This window comes from Phyllobates terribilis, unplaced genomic scaffold (genome assembly GCF_046119375.1).
Source record: "Phyllobates terribilis strain yellow unplaced genomic scaffold, ASM4611937v1 Scaffold_5__5_contigs__length_657084704, whole genome shotgun sequence".
NCBI lineage: Eukaryota > Metazoa > Chordata > Amphibia > Anura > Dendrobatidae > Phyllobates > Phyllobates terribilis.
Genome location: NW_027362765.1, coordinates 420,426,034 through 420,448,345, shown reverse-complemented (window position 1 = coordinate 420,448,345; position 22,312 = coordinate 420,426,034). Strand labels below are relative to the sequence as shown.

Below are 22,312 nucleotides of genomic sequence, written 5' to 3'. Positions count from 1 at the left end.
GGTACTGTGAAAACTAAACGTCACAATGTTTTTATCCAAGAATCCAGTGCCTGTGTGAACACTGCCCACTGCCGGCCTGCGAGCGTGAATACCTACACTAGTTATTTTATCTAATATGCACCATTTTATCAAAGTATGAAATAATAGACATTACAATTTTATTATTATTATGATTATTATTATTATTATTATTATTAAAAATGTGAAACCTGTGATACAAATGAATTAAAGAGGTTTCCGGGATTGTAACATTGATGGCCTATCCTTAGGATAGATTGATTTGTATATGGGTGGATGTGCAGTACCCTGCAGCTTCCAATATACACAGTACAGAGCTGTGTATCTCCGTTACTGACTAACAGTTCCAACCGCTGCCAACAAAATGAACAGCTGATTGGCGGGGGTGCTGGGTGTCGCACCCTCACCGATCAGACATTGGTGACCTATCCTAAGATTAGCCATCAATGTTAAAGTCTCGGAAACTCCTTCAATTATATATTGGGTTTAGATCATCCGGATATTAGTTTCTTGATATATTTTCAAAAAATAATTTTAAAAACTAACTGTATTAATGGGGGCAAATGAAAAAGCTGGCAAAAAAAAGGATTTAAAGAGATGCGATTATTACTTATGTAGGAGTTATCTACGAATTAAATTACTTTCTACATTTCAACCATATACATAGGTGCACAGTCAATATTTAATTAGTTAGTAGAGTTATATGCACTTGTCTGTGAGTAGCATAAGATTAGGCAATATTTCCATTATTCCCCACAACGATTTGCTGAGCCGATCAACATTCCCCCTCAGCTTCCTATTACAGTGACTCAGACACAGTTCATTTTCATCAGTCTCATTAATCCGCCTTGTTTGTAATTCCATTCTCTTAATCTGACCAAAGTCTCTATTAAAACCACATTAGTATGGCATCGCCATTTGTTTGTGTTTAACCATGGCTAAATAACTTGTCTAATCAAAAAACGAGGATTTGATGCTGAAAGTTTAGCCTTTCAGGATTAAAAAAGGGCTCGTGCAATGTGTTGTATGGTAGTCTTCACTTTGTTTTGTTCGTAGGGCTTGAGGGATGAATCTCATCAAAAGGAGAGGTATAAAATAAAGATTTTTCTTCTCCTGTCTTTAAGATTCATTATACCTTTTACCGTTGACTTGTTAATGGTAACCTTTTGTTAAACATTTCAGTAAGTCATCTTTTTTTATTCCTTCATTTTCAGACCTCCCCTGAAATTCAGTTTGTAGCTTTCTCCTAGTTTCAGACTTTTCTCATGTGGGTGAGTCCCCTCTGTGATACATTCTGGATGTGAGGTCTGTAAATCCAGAATGTTGCTGTTTTTATTAGCTCTCATGTATCAGCACAGCTTCATTCCTGGAGTGATTTTCCATTCCACAGTTCATGTTCGTGCTACATGCAGCTTAAAGGGAACCTGTCACCAGGTTTTGCCCATATAAAGTACGACCATCACCAGTAAGGTATCTTACAGAATACTAGAATTCTTTTAAAATAGTTCCCCAATCCCTCCTGCAGATTCCAAAAAAGAGCTTTTATTATACTCACAGATGGCACAGTACCGTATGGTAGGAGTCTTTGGTCTCGATCCCACTTCTCCTTTCCTCCTACAATTGGCGTCCTCCAGTTTGCCTCATCTGGATGACATGTCCTATGTCATCCACACAAGGTCCTCCATCGTGCTCCTGCACAAGCACACGTCTCTCGGCCCAGACAAGGGTAGAGTAAAGTACCGTAGTGCGCATGCGCCGGCTTTACTTCTGCTCACTTTTCATCTGCTCGCTTTAGCCTTCTCCGGCGCCTACGCATTACAGTACTTTGTTCTGACCTCAGCAGGGTAAAGAAAAGTGCGCCTGCACAGGAGCGCAATATGGGACACTTTATGGATGATGTAGGACGCCTCATACACACAAAGCAGGAAAAGAGAACGGCGATCATTAGAAGAAAGGAGGTGCCGGATAACGACCAGAGACGCCTATGGGCCGGACTGTGTCGTCTGAGTATAATAAAATGTATTTTTTAGGGTCAGCAGAGTGGATTGTGGACTTTTGTTACGGCATTCTAGTACACTATAAAAGAGGTCCTAATGATAGTGGCTTTACTTTATATGGAGAAAAGCTGGTGACAGGTTCCCTTTAAATGATCTTCTTTTCTAACTTGGATCATTTTTCCCACCTTTGATCTGGAACCCAAGGGTCTCTGCCCCTACATTATGCTGCTCTCAGATGGGGTAGCAAAAACCTGATGACAGATTCCTTTTAATAACTCAAAAGGGATGTAGTCCTTGGAGTTGGGTTGGATCCCAGTGTACAGATGACCACTAATTTTAATAATATCTTGTATTTTCAGTCGAAAAATGCCTTCAGTGACTCTTCTTATCATTACTTATTTAGGATACAATATCCCACCCAATACTAAAAAATCAAATACTTGTTGTGTTGCTGTAGTTTTTGCAGGATACATAGCTTGCTCTTGTTGTAAGACTTATATAGAGCATTTTAGCTCCTGCCGGCAGCTCGAGTGTAATTGTGACACTGTACGTCGGAGTTTACTTTTTAGTATATACAAACTATTAGTCTCTAGTGTAGCCATAAACACTATTTATCTTTCACAGACGAGGAAAAGAGATGAAATTTACACTTGGGATAATTACTACCGTAATTATGAAAAAAATATTTTCTTTGATTCTGTGTATATTCAAGTAGAGGGCAACCGTAATGGGATCATTAATTGTGGAGATAATAGCATGGAGCTAAATTGTAATTTCAGAGCTTGATTAAAATACATAGGAGAAAATATTATTCATTCCGACAAAACAAACAGAAGAGAAGGTGAACTAGAATTGGTCATTAAAAGAAATCAATTGTCGAGTGCCGATTTGCTTACAGACAGTTCACATTTACCGGGGGGAGAGAAAAAAAGAAGAGAGACTGTCCAACCGCTACGTGCCTAATTACCTGATAAGGATCAGCTCGCTTGCTCCACAAGAATGAATAACCCATAACTAAGTTGGACGCAAATAAACCTCAGTGTGGAAATTATGAGTAAAATGTTGCCGGCTGCTAATCCAATTTACGTGAAGTATCTCTGGGAAGAGAAGGAGTCACAAGGCCGAAAACTCCCAGGGGCATCCAATTATAGTGCAAGTCCAAGGGTGACATGACAAATACACAAGTCAATAAGCCAGAACAATTGATCTGAGTGCTTTGTGAATCATTACCGAATGTTGCAAATTTGCATCATTTTAATGGAGTCACGATCATGCTCCAGGGTTTAAACAGCTAAAGTAGACCCTAACGAGGCCTGTTTAAAGGGAACCGGTCAGGTCTCCTGACTATCCCCAGCTGCTACTATAGCGGTATGCATGCTGATTCTGTATTCAGATTATTAATGTTATTTGCCATACTAATGATTCAATCTATTAAAAATGAACATTTGTTTTGCTCCTCAGGCGTTTGCTTATGAGGCAGGACTGGTCTGACGAGGCATCTCTTCCAAAACTAGACCTGGCTCTGTTCCTCTAATCACGCCTCTCTGGCTGTGATTGACAGCCTGTATACACAACGCGTCATAGCATGACCGGTACATCACACCCATGTTCAAGATTTCCGTCAATCTTACTATGATGGGTATTGTATGTAGACTGTCAATCATGACCAGGGAGAAGTGATTAGAGATAAGACTCTGGTGGAAGAAATGCCTGGTCGGACTAGTACTGAGTAGTGATGAGCGAGCATGCTCGCTACTGCTCGGTGCTCGCCCGAGCATCTCACTGCTCGAGATGCTCGGCGCTCGCCAAGTATTTCCTGGGTTGCTCGGCGGGAGCTCGGGTCTCCTCCCTGCATGTTTGTCCGATTTACAGTGCCAATGAACATGCAGGGATTGCCTGCCACTCACTGTAATGCTTCAGCCATGTTGGTTGTGGCATTACAGTGATTGGCTGGCCGCACAGCGTCATCAGGTGTATATCAGACCTGGTGCCGCCGTGCTCGTCACAGTTACTCCGGAATCAGACAGTGTAGGGAGAGCTGCTGATGAGCTAGGGAGAGATTTGCTTGTTTCTAGTTAGTGTAGGTATACCAGACTATAAAGACAAATATCCATCTCAACTAACAGTCCTTCTGAGGACTAATCCAGCTGCAGTGTATGTGACAGACTGCAGTGCATATAGCAAGAGGGTCCATTCCAGATTTGTCTGCTGCTTTTACAGATATTTGTTGAAATAGCCCCAGGTATCTGGAGCCAGGAATAATTTCATTTTATTTTAATCCTGATTATTTGCTTAAAAAGCAATCCAGAGAACACAGTTTTTCTGCGCCATTTGCTTGTTGGCACTGCAGAATACAGCCAAGTCCTTTCCATATTACAGCTGTATAGCTATTTAAAACTGGTTTGTCCGTCACACGGATAACATAATTGCTCTGAAAATATTGCCATTTCTGGCTTCCATTGAAATGTTGTTTCAGTGTGTCAGTGAAGCTATTGACACAAGTTTGCTGTTAAAAATAGTTACCTACAGGCCAGGTATTTAAAACTGTGGTTTGTCCGTCACATGGATCACATATAAGTTCGCTCCAAACTCAGTCATTTGTAGTGAGCTTGGAAGATATTGCCCTCCATTTAAAATGGGCAAGGCACGTGGCAAGGGACGGGGAACTGGACGTGATGGTGATGGTGCATGCAGAGGCCGAAGCCGTGGGCAAGCTGAAATTTTGCCACAACAAACACCCACATCTTTTCGCCTGACCTTCCTGTCCCAATTAATAGAGGACCGCAGAACACCACTATTGAGCACAGAGCAGTGTGAAAAGGTTATTGGTTGGATAGCAGATAATGCTTCCAGTCACTTAGCCACCACCACCACCACCCTGTCTTCCACACAGTCAAGTCTCAGTAGCCGTGAGTCTATTCCTCACCCTGATCCTCCTTCCTCCCACCATGCCGAGTGCCCAGAGACAACTGATCCCACACTTGGACACTCCAAAGAGCTGTTCACTTTTCCATTTATAGATTCGGGCCTCTCACCATGTCTACTTGAAGCAGGGCAAGAGGAGATCGCATGTAGTGATGCCCAAATATTTGAGCAGCCACGGTCATATGAAGGCAACGGTGGGAAAGTGTCACAAGAGGTGGATGATGATGAGACACAATTGCCAGAAACTCAGGAGGAGGACAAGGGTGCAGAAATGGAAGATGAGGTGGTGGATGATATAGTAACTGACCCAACCTGGCAGGAGGACATGCAGAGCGAGGACAGCAGCACACAGTGGGAGGGAGGCAGAGCACCCCAACAGGCAGGAAGAAGCAGTGTGGTGGCCGCAGACAGAAGGCGGGCCACCGTTCCCCCGTAACACCAACACGACGGAAGTTGCCACTACAACTGTTAGGTCTTCCCGAGTCTGGTTGTTTTATAAAGACTCTGCCGATAACCCCAAAAACACCATTTGCACCACCAGCAAGGCCAGCATCAGCAGGGGTAGCAAAACTACCAGATTGACCACCACCAACATGATCAGGCACATGGCAGCAAAGCACCCGACTTTGTGGGCCGAACCCCAGGGTCCGGGAACAGTGTCTGCGGGTGGCACCATTGCTTCTTCCGCTGTTGTGCGTGCAAGCCAATCCCCTGTCCATAATGCATGCGAAGATGCCTCCTGCCCTGCACCTGACATTGCACACTCTCAACTAGCACCATCAGCAAGCACATCCTTATCCCAGCGCAGCGTTCAGCTGTCCATACCCCAGTCCTTGGAACACAAGCACAAATACGCAGCCAATGCCCTACAGGCCACACTACTAAATTCCCACATTTTGCGACTGCTTGCACTCGAAATGCTGCCTTTTAGGCTCATGGAGATGGAAGCTTTCCGCAACCTGATGGCGGAGGCTGTCCCTCTGTACTCCATCCCCAGCCGCCACTATTTCTCCTGGTTTGCCATCTCCGCATTACACAAGCACGTGTCCCACAACTTTAGCTGTGCCCTCAACAATGCAGTTACAGGTAAAGTCCACCTAACCACGGACATGTGGACAAGTGCTTGTGGGCAGGGACAGTACACCTCACTGACGGCATATTGGGTTAACATAGTGGAAGCCGGAACCCAGTCGGACCTTTGGACGGAACACATCCTCCCGACGCCGAGGATTGCGGGCCCTAGGTCAATCAGGGATGCCCCCACAGTCTACAGCTCCTGCACCTCATCCTCCTCAGCCTCCTCCTCCTCTTCAGCCTCCATCTCCGAAATGACCACATCAGTCACAAGCTGGAAGCACTGCAGCACTGCCTCAGCCAAGCGGCAACAGGCTGTGCTGAAGCTAATATGCTTAGGTGACAAACCGCACAAAGCTGAAGAGTTGTGGACAGCTCTGAAAGAGCAGACAGATCTGTGGCTGACACCGCTGAACCTACAGCCAGGCATGGTTGTGTGTGACAATGGCCGAAACCTGGTGGCGGCTCTGAGGCGAGGCGAGCTCACACACGTACCATGCCTGGCCCATGTGCTTAACCTCATGGTTCAGCGGTTTCTCAAAACCTACCCAGAGCTGCTGGATCTGCTTATCAAAATACGCCACCTGTGTGCCCATTTTAGAAAGTCAGCTACAGCTTCCACTGCCCTTGCCGTGCTTCAGCAGCGTTTGCAGCTTCTGGCTCACCGAATGGTGTGTGATGTCCCCATGCATTGGAACTCTACACTGCTGATGTTGGGAAGGATTTCTGAGCAGAAGAGGGCAGTTGTTGACTACCAGCATCAACAAAGCTGTCGGTATTCAGTTCAGACTCCACACATGAGACTCCAGGAGTGGACATGGATGTCAGACATCTATACCATCCTCCAAAACTTTGAGGACTCCACCAAGATGGTGAGTGGCGATGCTGCTATAATTAGAGTCACCATCGCTCTTCTCTGTCTTCTGAAACGCTCTCTGCTCACAATCAAAGAGGATGCATTGCAGGCGGAGCACGATGAGATGGAGCAAAGAACCATACAGGGTGATTACACATAGCTCAGCCTCATCTCATCCCAACGTGGATTGGGTGTTAATGAGGAAGAGGAGGAGGAGGAGGAAGTACAGGAGCTAGTTTCATGCACTATAGATGGTACTACCTGCACAACTGTCATACCGTCTGTTCAGCGTGGATGGCCTGAGGACAGGGGAGAGGAGGATGAGGATGAGGAGAAGAGCATGGTCAGTCGTCCTGTTGGCGAGGACACGGAAGTCTTGCCTGTTAGCAGTTTGGAACGCATGGCAGAGTTTATGTTACGCTGCCTTTCCCGTGACCCTTACGTTGTCCAAATTTTGGGTGACAGTCATTACTGTTTGGTGACACTTCTAGACCCACGCTACAAGGAGAACTTTATATCTCTTATTCCTGAGGCAGACAGGTCTACAAAAATGGGGCTGTACCAGAAGGCCCTTGTTGCCTAACTGAAATTCCCATCTGAAAACGCTGGTGGCAGAGGTCACAGTTCGTTGCACAACCAAGGACTACAGTCGAGAGAGACAACTCCAATCCAGCAGAGGCAGGGGAACACTGTCAAAGTTCTGGGACAGTTTTCTCTGACCCTCCCATCGCACAGGCCCTGAGGCGCGGGTTACTCTCACAAGGAGTGCAAAGTTTGGGAAGATGCTGAGGGAGTACCTTGCCAACTGTACCAACATCCTCCGTGATTCCTCTGTGCCTTATAATTATTGGATATCCAAGCTGGACATGTGGAATGAACTGGCTCTCTGCGCCTTGGAGGTCCTGGCCTGCCCTGCCGCCAGCGTTTTATCAGAGCGGGTTTTTAGTGCCGCTGGTGGAATTATAACTGATAAGCGCATCCGCCTGTCAACTGAAAATGCTGACAGCCTGACTCTTATAAAAATGAACACGGGCTGGATTGGGCCAGACTTCTCAACACCACTGAATGATAACAGCGTAACATAAACTCAAATCCAGTGGTTTTTTTTGGGGAAGTGTATTCCCATGCACCTTTTCACACCCACACATGGGTATATGCTTCCAGATTTTGGCTATTTGCTCTTGTCCTCCTCCTTCTCCTCATCCTCATCCTCCACCACCATATTGCCAGAGTGACCGTGGTCCATGATGCAACACCCACATAATTTTTTTAAAGGGTGTTTATGATAGATGTAAAAAAAATTTTTTATACACTATGTTCATTTATACCCCCCAGGGGTAAATGTTTGTCAGACCATATGCTTAGTGCATGGGCATTACAAGTATAGGAGACCCGCTCCTTTCTAATGGGAACTTTTTTTATGATACCCTCATCCACATCTTTTCCAAGGTGCATTGGAGTGCCTCCCAATTTTTGGTACCCCTTGCATTCACTGCATAGGCCAAAACTATGGGAGACCCACTTCCTAATAATGGGAACATTTTTTCATGAGGCCCTCTACGTCTCTTCCAAGGGGCATTGGAGTGCCTCACAGTTTTTTTTTCAGCCTTTGCATTCACTGTATAGGCCAACACAATAGGAGACCCACTTCCTAATAATGGGAACATTGTTTTCAGGAGGCCCTCTGACCTTCACGTCTCTTCCAAGGGGCATTGGAGTGCCTCCAAATTTTTGGCAACCCTTGCATTTACTGCATAGGAAAACACAATTGGAGACCCACTTCCTAATAATGGGAACATTTTTTCATGAGGCCCTCTACGTCTCTTCCAAGGGGCATTGGAGTGCCTCACAGTTTTTTTTTCAGCCCTTGCATTCACAGCATAGGCAAACATAATGGGAGACCCACTTCCTAATAATGTGAACATTGTTTTCAGGAGGCCCTCTGACCTCCACGTCTCTTCCAAGGGGCATTGGAGTGCCTCCCAATTTTTGCAAGCCCTTGCATTCACTGCATAGGAAAACAGTATGGGAGACCCACTTTCTAATAATGGGAACATTGTTTTCAGCAGGCCCTCCTCTAAGTCTCTTCAAAGGGGTATTGGGGTCCGTCCAAATTTTCCAAGGGGTATTGAGGTGCGTCCAAATTTTGGGCAGCCCTGCCACTCATTGCATATGCAATAACAGTATAGGAGACCCACTCTTTAGTAATGGGAACAACAAAGCATAGCCGGCTGATGGCTCTCTAAGAATAGTGAGGGCCAACTGCTGGCCCTTTAAGAATAGTAAAGGCAACCTGATGGCCCTATAAAAATAGGCTTTGTGACTTTCAGAGTCCCTCTTTCATAAATGAAACAGGGTGTGTCTGATGATGTGTCACACACCATATGGCCAGATAAGATTGTAAAATGTTAAAATGACATCTCCCGGTGAATGCATTTGTCACGGTTGAAAGCAATGCAAACGTGCAAAAACGCATCATAAACGCTATGTGTGAACATAGCCCAAGGTGTGGAGGAGTATTTTTGGTCTTGGTTATTTATTTTGCCTTATATACAAGTCATTACCCTGGAAAGGATGTTCCTTAACATATTTCCCAGGAAAATCCATTTTGGTTTCGTTTTTGTATGTTTTATTGTGAGTCCGTAAAAGTGGCGTGATACCTCTGACAGCTTTGTTGACAGCAGTGACCTAGGAGTCAGAAATGCTTCCAGGGGTCTTCCCCATGCTGTTCCCATGTCATTTGAGCACTGTTTCTATAGATTTGGGCAAGTTTTAGGCCTCTGCAGACCACCGGGGGGAGGCGCCTGAAAAATGCTTGAGTTTCCCATAGACTTATATTGGGCTCGTTGCTCGGGTCGAGCACCCGAGTATTCCAATTTGCTCGAGCCGAGCATTGAGCATCCGAGCATTTTAGTGCTCGCCCATCACTAGTTCTGAGTCATTAACATATGTCCGAGCAGCAAATAAAAGTTCCTTTTTAAAAAAAGAACCAACAGACATTATTATACAGAAATTGACTGGTTTCCATTAAAGAGATAGTCCTTTTTTGAGACAGAAATGGCCATACTTGAAGCTGTAGACTAATAAAATTGCAATCATACTTATTCAATCCCCATTGCGAATTTGGTTAATTAGCAACATTTACAAAGTGTCTGCTGTTTGCAGTAAACCAATCAAACGAGAATAATGTAAATAGTTCAAAACTATGAATATAATAAGTGTTTAATCCAAATTCAACACAAAATTCCAGTTTTACTGACTACTGCTGACTTCGAATTATTCAGCCCCCTTGTACTTTGTAGAGCCCATGTTCTAGCTGTTATGACTTGCTGAGAACATGACATCAGCTTATGTCACCGTTACTGATGAATCTTACGCCATTTGCCATTCCTAATGGGTATTGGCCTCCAGTTCATTAATATTCTGGGGATGTCAAAAGAGTGGTTCAAAAAGTTAAAAGACGAGATCATTGCCTTGTACAAAAAAGAAAAGGATACAGAAAGATTTGGTGGCAATAAGATGAGAACTAAATGTTGAAGATCTCTATGCCTGAAACAAGAAAGGCACCTCTAATGCCCAATAAGCACAAGAAAAGTCTCTTCAATAAGCTTAAAATCATATAAAAAAAACCTACTGATGTTTTTTGATCCTCATTTGTGGAGCGATGAAACAAAACTGAAACTTTTCAGGCCTATGGATAAGCAGTATATCTGGAGGAGGAAGAATGAAACATAAGCTGAAAAGAATACCCGGCCTGCAGTGAAGCATAGTGGTGGCTTAGTGATGCCTGCAGTGAAGCATGACAGTGGCTTTTTCGGTGATATTAACAGTGAACCATTGCAGTGGCTTGGTGATGCCTATAGTGAAGCATGCCGATGGCTCAGTGATTCTCTGGAGCTGTTTTGCTTCTGCTGGCACTGAAAACTTGCAGTGTTTGGCGGGCACGATGACTTTAATCGAGTATCAGGAAATCCTAGGAGAAAATGTGTGCATTCTGAGAGGAAGCTGAAGCTTTTGCATCATTGGACCTTTCACGAGGACAATGATTCCAAGGGGAATACCTGAAAAATTCTGCAGTATCCATCACAGTTGCTTGACATAAACCCCAAAGAAAATCTTTGATGGGATTAGAATAAGGTGTTTGCAGCACACAAATCCAAGAATATTTGCAAACTGGAGGCCGTTACCCATCAGGAATGGGCTAATATCCCTCAAAAACACTTTCAGAAGCTGGTTATTGGCTATGAATCACGTTTATAGCAGGACATAACAGGCAAAAAGTGCTCTACTAACTACTATGGACTCGGGTCAAGAACGGGTTTAATAATTCTGAAACCGCAGTAGTCAATAAAAGAGACATTTTGTGGTGAAGTTGGAGAAACCAGTTTTTACATTAGTTGTGTTCACCTATTTATATTGTGCTTGTTTGATTTATTGCAAACAACAGATAGTTTGTACATTTTGTGAATAAACCTATAATAATTTTGATTTCAACAGTATGTTCTATAAGGATACACATTTCCATTCACTTCTAGAAGTGTTTCTTGGCCGCTGACATTACAGTACTTTAATGCATGTGAGAAATATTGAGAAAAAGTTATCAGTTTTGAACTGGGGAAATTTCTTGGACCCATCAAAGAAAAAGATTAAGAAGGTGTAACTAAAAAATGCTGGGGCACATATAAAACTATTGATAAGCCCCATGCCCCTAAGCTCCTATATCCCTTGCCTTCATTTACTAGCTTTATGTAAAATTTTAAGGGGTTGCCCACTACTTTTATATTGATGACCTATCCTAAGGATAGCTCATCAACAAAAGGTCGGAAAAGGGCCAAAGCTTGGCACACCCAACAGCCAGCTGTTATCATCTCTGAAGGCACCTGAATATAAGCGTACAAAGCCAGAACAACACAGCTACATTCACTGTTGATACTTCAGATTAGCTCCGATTGAAGAGAAACCTTAAAGTAGTGGACCTTTAAGGTTAGGGAAACCTAAGTTGGTTTAGTAATGGACCATTAAGGTTAGGGAAAACTCTTTGCATAAGTTTGTAAAAGATCAGAGCATGTTGGAACAACAGAACCACATACCGTACACATCGACCACATATGAAGAAATTGTAAGATGGGATATTGGACACATCATATCACAGATCAAACCTCAAAATAAATTCAGACCCCTAAATTATTCAAATTCGAGGCCATTCCCCTAAATCAGACCCAACGCTAGACACCTAAATCAATTTCAAAACGACATTCTTAATTTATTCCGACCCCAGACCAATCGACTATTTCAATCTAAATAGTTGCCACACTTTATATCTAACTAAAACATATGAAAATAAAATATAAAATACATATTTTGTATCATTTTATGTTTAATCAATTTCTTATCTGAGCTGTCGAGCTTCCCCCATTGTTACAGAATAGATACCTCGCTTGTAATCCCCGTAATGGGTATTAGCTATTCTACTTCTGTGGCTCACATGGCTGAGCTTCATGGCTGAACTCGTGTTTCTGCATAGACTATAAAGCTGGAGAACATTTTATTTTATTACTTACATTCATTGAAATTAACTGAGAAAGCCAACAAACAAATAACACAAAACAGCAATAATGGGTAAGAGAGTATAAAATAACAGGAAGGTTTTTCTTGGACTGGTCCCTGGATGGTCAAACTGGGCAATTATCCAGGACAGCAACAGTAAAACCAAAAATATTTTTTTATGTATGATTTTGCAATCAGACTCTCCATGCCTTTCCTCTGATATAACATCAGTTTATAAAGTTTATTAAGAATATATATTACCAGCTTACAGACAGCTTAGTTTATGTACTACAGTGAAGTTAGCAGGGGGATCTCTGCATCATATAATTAAATTGTTTCTCCACTTTCTTATAATCCTTTCTTGTTAGAAGGGTCTATTGACAATATGTTGATTACAAATTGTCCCTTGTTGGGATTCAGAGCAATCAACTCTAAGTGTTCAGTTTCCCTGCTGCGCCACCTCAGGGGGAATAAGTATTACACCCATTTAAATTAATAAATTGTTTGTGCAAAGGCCCTCAGTGGTAATGTTTCTCCTTGTGGAGAGTGACAAGCCAAGCCTGGCATTTCGGAGTGAGGAGACTTATAAGCCATGCATGCTTCTCTGGATATTAAATATGCAAATTGTCCCTTCAGAGAGTAAAAGGACTAGAACTCTAGCGTCACCTATTGGAAGCAGCTATCCTAAAAGTTAAATATCGACTCTTTAACGAGCCTTGCAATATGATTTAGGATAAAAGATTGTCACTCTCCACAAGGAAAAATGTTACCCCTTAAACCACAGTCCAGAGCCTCTCACCTAGCCAAATCAGATCTCATAGGTTGCACTGGTGAGGGGCAACGCCCCGAAACACTGTGTCTGCAAATTGAGATTCTGGTTTGGCTTTTATCCTAAGTCATACTGCAAGGCTTGTTAAGGAGTCAATATTGTCTTTTAGGATCGCTGCATCTAATAGGTGCTCTAGTCTTCTTTCTCTGCAAAGGCCCTCCAAAGCATTGGATGCGTGTTGAAAATGTTCTTCACGCTGTACAAAAACTAAGGATCCTTATAGGGAATCTGTCAGAGTGATCCACCCCTACAAATATCGATATGGTCAGGTTGCTCTCTGAAAGATAATGCCATTCATACCATTATCATCATTTTTATAATTTGTTGCCCCCTAACTGAAAAATGACTGCTTTCATTTACATACAAATGAGGCTTAAGTGCTCTGGGTATGATCAGAGCACTTCCCAAAACTTAGCATCCCCAATTCTATCCCCCTCCCAGCCCCACTTTCCTCTCCTTGACTGACAGCTCACAGCAAAAGAAGTTGGGGCTGGACAGGAAATATAGCCAGGGAGGCAGAGGCTCTGATAACACCCAGAGCACTTAGGTCTCATTTGCAAATGGATTAAAACAGTATTTGTTGAGTCCTGGAGCAACAGATTGAATAAATAAAGGTATGGATGGAATTATAGAGAGCAACATGACTATATAAACATTTGTGGGGCTGAATTGTTTTGATAGATTCCCATTAACTGAGTATTTTCCTCTATTAACTTAATTTACAATTCTAATATGGTATAGATGAAAACAGGTTTTCTAAAACGAACAATCCCTTTAAGCTGGGTAGAAGAATTAGCTGGGTGGAAAGGCAAAAATGAGCAATTATAAGTACACATTGCTATATAATATGATGATATCAATATATTAAGATAAAATCTTTGATGGGAGTGCTTCTTTAAAGAGGTTGTCCACTACTTATACATTGATGCCCTATCCATAGAATATTGAGACGCTGAGAAAAACTGAGTATAAGGCGTATAAAAAGAGCTTTATTAATTACAATATAAATTCATAGTGAGACATATAAAATAAATATGTGCGATCTGCAGACCAAATCTAAAAACAGGAGTTATCCAAAGAATGCCCAACAGTCACAATGCAGCAAGTATAGATAATCAACTGAGCCCAGTGTCAAAAATAAGGCTGCAAGCAACTAAGTCTTTGCATAAGGAAGGGTGGCCAAAACTAGCCCTATGCATGACAAGGTAACGCCATAAGAAAAGAGCAGACCGGAGGTGACAGGTAAAGCAGACAGTTCAGAAGAATTAGATTAATATCAGACATTTCCCATATATAAATAAGTAGCCGAACTGTGCAGTGAAAGCTGACTCACCATTAAATTGAATAGGAGGCAGATGTGTAGTACCCTGCAGTGGCCACTACAACTAGACGGCCAAGCTCAGCCAGTAAGTACTTCCGGCCGGCGGCCGCCACCGCCACTGATGACAGCTGATCGGCGGGGGTGCCGGGTGTCGGATCCCGGCCGATCAGACATTGATACCCTATCCTAAGGATAGAGCATCAATATATATATATATATATATATATATATATATATATATATATATATATAATAGTGAACAACCTCTTTAAGTCAGTTTTAAAATATACAATATGAAGAGGAAGGACATTGTTCATAAGAAGAGATGTGGACTTTATGGATAAGTGAATTGCATAAGTTTCTCGCCAATATAAGTTACTATGGTTCACCAAGAATTTCAAACCTAGTGAATAAATTCTATCTTTGTTCTACTACAACCAAACTATAATAGCTTAAAACTTAGCTCAAAAGCCCAGGAAAAACCTCCTGACGAAGCCACTTCGGTGAGGCGCGCTATTCATTCCCCTTTGCAGACTTCTCTTACCCGGTCATCACTATGTCACAAGGTAATGTGCGGCTATTCTGATTATTATAAGCAGATCACTTTAGACACTTTTATCTGCTTGCTGCATCTTTTGATCAAACTCAGATTCATAGCCTAGGTGTCTCTCCAACAAGTCGGACTCTGACCACATTGCCTGATTATGTATAACACCTGGGTATTAATTATGGAGTTACACCTGCAATTGGGTTAAGGTTTTCCTTTCTCTTTTAGGGTTTTTTTCGATCTTAACCCCTATTGGGTCTCTCATCCTAGTCACTCTTATTTGTTTTTTACTGTTATATATTACATGTTGTATTTTATTTAATAAAGATACAGTATTTTGCAATAACAGCTATATCTCTGGCCGTTAATTACTGAGGGCGATGTTCTTTCTATACATCAGCATTATCTTTATTACATCTCTCTCTCTTCTTCTTGGATGTTTAAAAACCTTTAGTTGCCTGGTAAATGGTAAGCCCAACTATTCAACATCACTACCAAAAATCTGATTGCATCATGGTTTTCATGCGGCTATTCCCAAACGATAGGGCATAACTTACTGATCATTGGATCACTTGGGGTATAAACAGAGAAAGTTAAGCACGGTGCTGGACTTTTTCCAACAATCCTAAAAGCAATTAATGAAGAGGAGGTCAAATATGTGCACCTCTGCACCTTTCAAATCAGGACTCTCAGATCAAAGTGTCTGGGTTCCAGAGCCTTGCTTTCAGGGTCAGTGGAATTCCAGCAATCAGTAAGTTATCCACCATCCAAGGAATAGGGGATAATTATTATCTTGGGAATAACCATTTAAGATTGTACCAGAACTTTCCTATCAATGAACAAGGGAATTCTTTGATAAATTCAGATTCTTGCACAATAGTGGATACCAAAGGTCCAACAAAAGCCAATACTATTTTAAGAAGATTGGCGCCCCATTATTTGCAATTGGGGACATTTCTTATAGTATGATGACATTAGTGAAAAGTGACATGTCAGAAATTTTGATTTTGGTGAGCCGAGACCTGAGACCCTTTTCAATTATTTAAGTAAAGGTTCAAAAACTCTAAGTTGAGTGGCTGTGTCACTTTAGCTTTTGCTCCTCTCTACTTGGAGAACCAAGTATGCTATGTAGGTTGTGGAGACACGAGGGTCAGTGGGTGCTCTTGTCTGCTGGCCTGGCTTTCTTTAGAAAGACCCCATGGAAAAGGGCTCATCCTACTGAACGTTTCTTAAACTCCTTTCCTGTGGGCATTACACTACTCAGACAACACAGGGTGAGGGTACCATTGGATCACCAATAGTCAACAAAATATAGTACATTCCCAGCAAGTAAACAAGATGGTGCAAGTGACAGTCTAACTTTTCCGCTGGCTCGCCGGGATTAGAACCTCCACAACTTCAGGGCATCCAGGGCCTATTACTCCAACCAGTAGCACCCTGCTTTTGGCGGGCACCCACAAAGAAGAAGTAGCAAAAAGCTTAGGAAGCTGACCGAGCACAGGGAGGCATGTGGCCAGGTGATCTGAGTGTCCCAACCTGGGTTCTCCAAACGACTTTGTGGGTTCAGTGATGGGCAGTGACGCAGATCTGTTTTCCACCAGTTATAACCATGGTTCCCAGGCTGACTTCCCATAGAGTCACGCCTGTGACAGGAGCAGTGTCATTTTATATCCCACAGCTCTAATTTCAGGGCATTTTCCAACAGGATTAGGGGAAGATGGGAGGATGTAATCCCTCATTGTTCGATTGTTCAATTAGACTGCACATGTGTCTTCCAAGTTGTGCAGACTAGTATACCACAGTTGGCTGATTCAATACATAATCAGCAGGCATTCCACATATTAACATACAACAAGGGTCAAAGGACAGTCTCACATGAAACAATGGCTCATGTACCCCCTTGACTTACTGAACAAAGAACATTATGACTGGTATAACCGAGAATAGTTCATCCTCGAAAGAGTGGCCAGATTGACCCTGGTGTCGTCACATAGTGATCCATAAAGAGTTTGTAGGGGGGCATATAAAAGATGATTAAAGCCAAAATGGCACAGTGCTCAGCTGAGCGATTCTGCCCTATTCAATTTACTAATAGCTGGGGGTCATAGCAATTGGACCCCAACTGATCAGGTCAAAAGTTTTATAAAATAATAGATAGACTTTAAGATGAACTTAATAGTAGACACCTACATGCCTTACATACAGTAGACTGGTGGATCTTGGGCATGCTACACTTACACTGTGTTGGGTATACCATAGTAGGTTCCATCTCTGCCTTCAATGGTCTAGCATTGAGATATCATCCAACCTAAGGATTTGGCTAGATGTACATGATGAACAGCCCGTAACTGGATTCATCGCTGTGCTCAGACATGTTATTTTACTATGTATGGTTGTGTAAATTACAACTGGCATTAATTAATCCACATATTAGATTTGGTACAGAACCACATATGGCTATCAGTATTAGACTTGGCATTAAACACAGGCAGACATTAGACTTAGTAAGTGATAGAGCTTGGTAGAGAAGATATTACTGTGAGTATCATACTTGGCACAACATCAGGTATTTTGAAGTGGAACTTGGCAGCCAATGTATTTTCTCCAAATTAGTTCTGACTCCTCATACATGCAGTGGGTAATTTATTTCAGCCATTTAACTATGACGATGCTCATGTCAAATGTGTCACCAAATGTTACACTTTGCACTACAGGTGACTCTGCATATGCGTAGAGACTTATCTCAATTTTCGGACCAGCAATAGCTTGATTTATTCTAATTAATTGGTTTCCCCATGAGAAACTTTTCTTACAGAATCCTATGATGGATGTTTGAGGTTGGCCTCAAATGTGCATGGTATACACACACATAAGTAACATTAGTTGATATTCTCAAGGTCGAGTTGGTGGTCTCAGAGGTGGAGTTCCCCCTAAACATTTATAACATTTACAATGAATTAGTGGTTGCCTAGGTGGATGGCAGAACATATTTAGTTACTCCCATTTCAGTAGGTAATTCCAAATCACTGGATATGCATTTTCTTAATGATTACTGAGATTCTGACCTTTAGGACCCCCATGTAATCTGAGAATTAAGTATACTCAGTCCAGTTTTTCCCTACATGGCATCACTTCTGACCGAGATTGGTGAGGGTTGTAGGGGACAAACTCCAGTCCTCATAAAGTGATGGCATATGCTAGCAATACATCATCAGTTATTAAGATGGGAGTACTCCTTTTTCATAATTTTTTACATTTGCAAGACCATGTTCATTTACATTCTAAAAAGCTTGATCCATTACCCTAATCTGTTCAGTAATCTCGTTCTGGAAAAACTAGAGCCCCCCTCCCATACAGAGTAGACTAACATTGACTGAACACACCTATATCAACCGGTTCGGCTGTTAGTCTAATATGTATGGCGGCCTCCCAACTTTCACCCTACAGATGATGTTGAGGGACAGAAGGATTCAATATTTCGGATTCATGATCCTTTTATTGTCTAAGAGGTAAGCTTCCCCTAGAGATGTCTAGCAGCAGCTCTCTTGTGAAACACAGGAACACTGAACCAAATTGGGGGAGTCAAACAAGATAACTGGCAGCTAAATGATATGGGGGGGGGGCATTAGTGCTCATGCACACAGGCTTGTGTAATTTTGGCACCAATACTAAGGTATTCTATAATCTATGTCTAGTGCCAATGACTCCATACTGAATGTCTCCATTAACTAAAGTTAAATCTTTTTTGTCATATCTGTCAGAGACTACGGGCTCAAAAAGGCTACCTCAGACAGACTTGGCACAAGTCACTCCATCTGGCAGATTCCAGAGGAACCAGGACCTTCACACTTTATCCCCTGTACAAGAATCTGGCCATACAATGGGTTCCACTGAATTGTTTCCATGGAAGGGATTCCAGCTAGAGAAGTGAACCGGAAACAAGAAGGGTCACCACATGGGGTCAATGCCAAGAGGTCACATCAGGGACATGATCAGGAAAAGAGTGGCTGGTCAAAATGTAAGCCAAGGTCAGAAAACAGGAGAAATCAGGAATACAACACAAGAGCAAAGACCAGTGCATTAAACCAGGTAAGCAGAACTCATTGACTGGCGGTGGAAGTCAGAGAAATAGGGGTTTAAATAGCAGGCCCAGGGCATTCAGGAAGGAGTAATCAAAACCAAACAATTAACCCCATAGCTCCCTGATCTAGCGACACCCAAAGTTCCAGAAATAAAACAGGACTGACCCAGTCACAAGTCACCTGAAACCAAAATGGGCCATCACCTTGTGGTCGAAGCAGAAACAGAGAGGACAGGAACTAGCACAGATGTTACATTTCTACAGGCTTTATGTAAATGACATCTACGTGAAAGCGGCCAAACAGACCCACAGCAGTATAGGTGCTCATCTAAGCAACTTGGGTGGTATTTGTTAATAAACTTGCTTACTTTTGCCAATAACAACCAGCAAAATTGTGAATGCAGCTCTGGAGAATTACACAGAGTAATACAATATATATGTAAAGATGCTCCATATTTTATGAAGACACATGCAATATATAAACGGGTGCTCGCGGGAGAACACATGGCTACTCCTATATCGTTATCAGTAACCAATCACTGTTTAGATGTACTGAACACGTGAACACTTCCTGTCTTTTTTCAAGAGCTCTATTATTGTTATTTTTTTATGGTCATTTGTATATTTTTTCCACCATATTATTCAGCATATTTGTTTCTGACAGTCATAGCAATTCTGTAATAAAAAGAAGTTGCACCACCTTACATTAAAGTCTATGGGATCATAGTCATGTACGAGTTACCACAGGGTTGATATTTCTGTGACTCTGTATTGGGGTAGGCCACAGGCTACGATGTAGTGTAACGCATCGCCACGAAACTCTGGCCTCAAACACCTTCAGCCCTTTATTCAATGCCTTTTGAACTCCAATTTGCAATTTATTACAAGAGATTTATTTTGCAAAAGAGAAAAAAAACTTTTTGCCATCAGTGTCATAGATTGCATTTTTTTTTTATGTAAAATTGGTTTGCATAAAAGAAACCACACATATGTGAACACCACCATAGACTAGTAGTGTTCTATCCATGACTGAGGCCTTATATACAGTACATAAAATAATGAACAGTATATGACCCGACCTCACCAGTGACCCTCTATATCCACATCCAAATGCTGCAATAAATTCTGCTCCATCTCTACACTGTTTAACGGTCCCAGTATGTCATAATGTTCACAAATAGGCATTCTCCACCGAGCCAAAAACTATGTAAATTAGCCATGTGTGCACAACTGGACACCTTAATATTCCGAACCTAATGTGAAAATACAAGAAAATAATCAATGCAAAGTGCAGTAAACACCAAAAAGTATTGTATTCGCATCTTATAGGAAAATCAGTATGCGGCTCATAGGGGAGGCTGGCATGTTGCCAATAGCATGGAAGCACAAGGACTATCATACTGAGCCTTGTAGTTCCACAGCAGGGTTTGACTACTGTATCGCATATGATGGGACGTGGATACTGTACAATTCTAAGATTTGTGCACGTCCAATGTTTTTTTTAATGGACGACGGTGGAGCAGGCTCGTAATCAATTTGGTTTCTCATGAAGTAGACAGCAATAATCACATGGATATAGTCTCGGGCTTCGGTCACAGCCTCCCGTGATGATTGGCTGACGTCTGTGCTCTCTGTGACTGCAGCAGCTTGGAATTCTCTGCACACGTCTTCACAATCTCACTGTCGTCTGTGCCCGTCCTTTTCCAAACCCATAAAAAGCGACATTAACTTAATACAAACAGCCGATGCAACAACGAGCCTCCGACACGTTGTGTATTGCATTACGCATTATTGCCAATTACTACGCTTAATCCAAGAGAAACCACAAACCATTCCGAGAAACGCCGTTATTAAAATCCCTATCGGCATCATAAACACAACGCTAAAATAATAAGAGAATCCGATTTGCTTATTATTAAGTTAAATGTTCTCCTAATAACCCCAATGGGATAACTTTCTATGGAGAGATAGTAAAATAAAAAAGACTGCAATGAAGACCATCCACACAGTCAGCTCAGAGGAAAATGCTTCCATTAGAAAAGATAAATGTTTTTTTTTTTCCCCCATCCGCCAACAATGCACTTATTCCTACCCGGCAGATTCATTGAGCAAGAAGAACCTCTTATCTTCAAAGTGGATCTCTCAATTCTATTCCTTCCACCATTTATTAAATGATTCAACATTGCGGTATTCCTGCAACTAATTAGTATGATCAACACAGTGCAAGACAGGAACAAAGCAGACAACCATCTCGGGTGCAGTCCTGCAATGTATAACTGCCTGATGTTAATCAATCAGTCCTCAACTCCTGCCCAAAAGCTCTGGCATAGAGGCCAGCTGTGAATCCATTCATAGATAAGAGAAAAAAAAAAAAAGAAGCCATGCAAAGTATTTCCCCGTCTAGACCTTCCAGCACGCGAAGGGTTAAAGAGCGCAAGTTGCCCCGGTCAGGCTTGAATCATTCACCGCCTATTAACTTTTATGTAAGGAATCAAATGCAAATTGAAAAGAGTGCTTCCCTTGTCTTTAACACACACAATTATCAGAATTATTTGGCATTTTTTGGAAGGGTGGGGGGGGTTTACAGCCTGTGTCACTGTTAGAAAAAAAGTACTCACCATTAGCACGGCAAAGTTACCGAAGTGAGTGCACTGAATGGTGGTTATATTGGCAGTCGAGGTAATTATGTGGCAACCTTCTCCGCACCAGCCCCCATTTCCGTCAAGAAGGTCAAAATCCCAAAAGGCAGCAAAAGGGTCTATACCACTTGTAAAGTGTCTCAGGGCTATGGTCAATGGATGACTGAGGTTTCCGAAATTGTACCCATCTGCAAAATAAGAAAACACACGATAAAAGGTTTTATGGAAGCAAAGAAGGGGGTCATGGACAATTGTGAACATTTTTACACCTTGGGCATCGTGATTACTGCTCTTCGAGGCATTCCGAAAAGTTTTACGTCCATTAATTGCACTTTTAATTGTCGTGGCGTCAACTTTGAGCTCACCACCGATTATTCTAATCTACGTCTTATGTAACCATTCGTAATCCCATCACACATGTAAAGCGTTGACGTTCAGCAGAAGCCTCAGCTCTCTCTGCAGCACGACACAGCAAGAG

General features: G+C 42.2%; 1 protein-coding gene across 3 annotated transcripts in view; it reads right to left on the bottom strand.

Moving 5' to 3' along the window:
* The window catches only part of ADGRA1 (adhesion G protein-coupled receptor A1), a 1,149,356-nt gene that overhangs the window by 282,530 nt on the left and 844,514 nt on the right, over positions 1-22,312 (bottom strand). For 2 of the 3 annotated variants that reach the window (XM_073685204.1, XM_073685205.1), the window contains one exon: positions 21,814-22,022. In XM_073685204.1, coding sequence (XP_073541305.1) covers positions 21,814-22,022 — 209 coding nt within the window. Of the gene's footprint in view, positions 1-21,813; positions 22,023-22,101; positions 22,310-22,312 lie in introns of those variants that run through there. The other variant, XM_073685206.1, reaches the window with a different exon arrangement.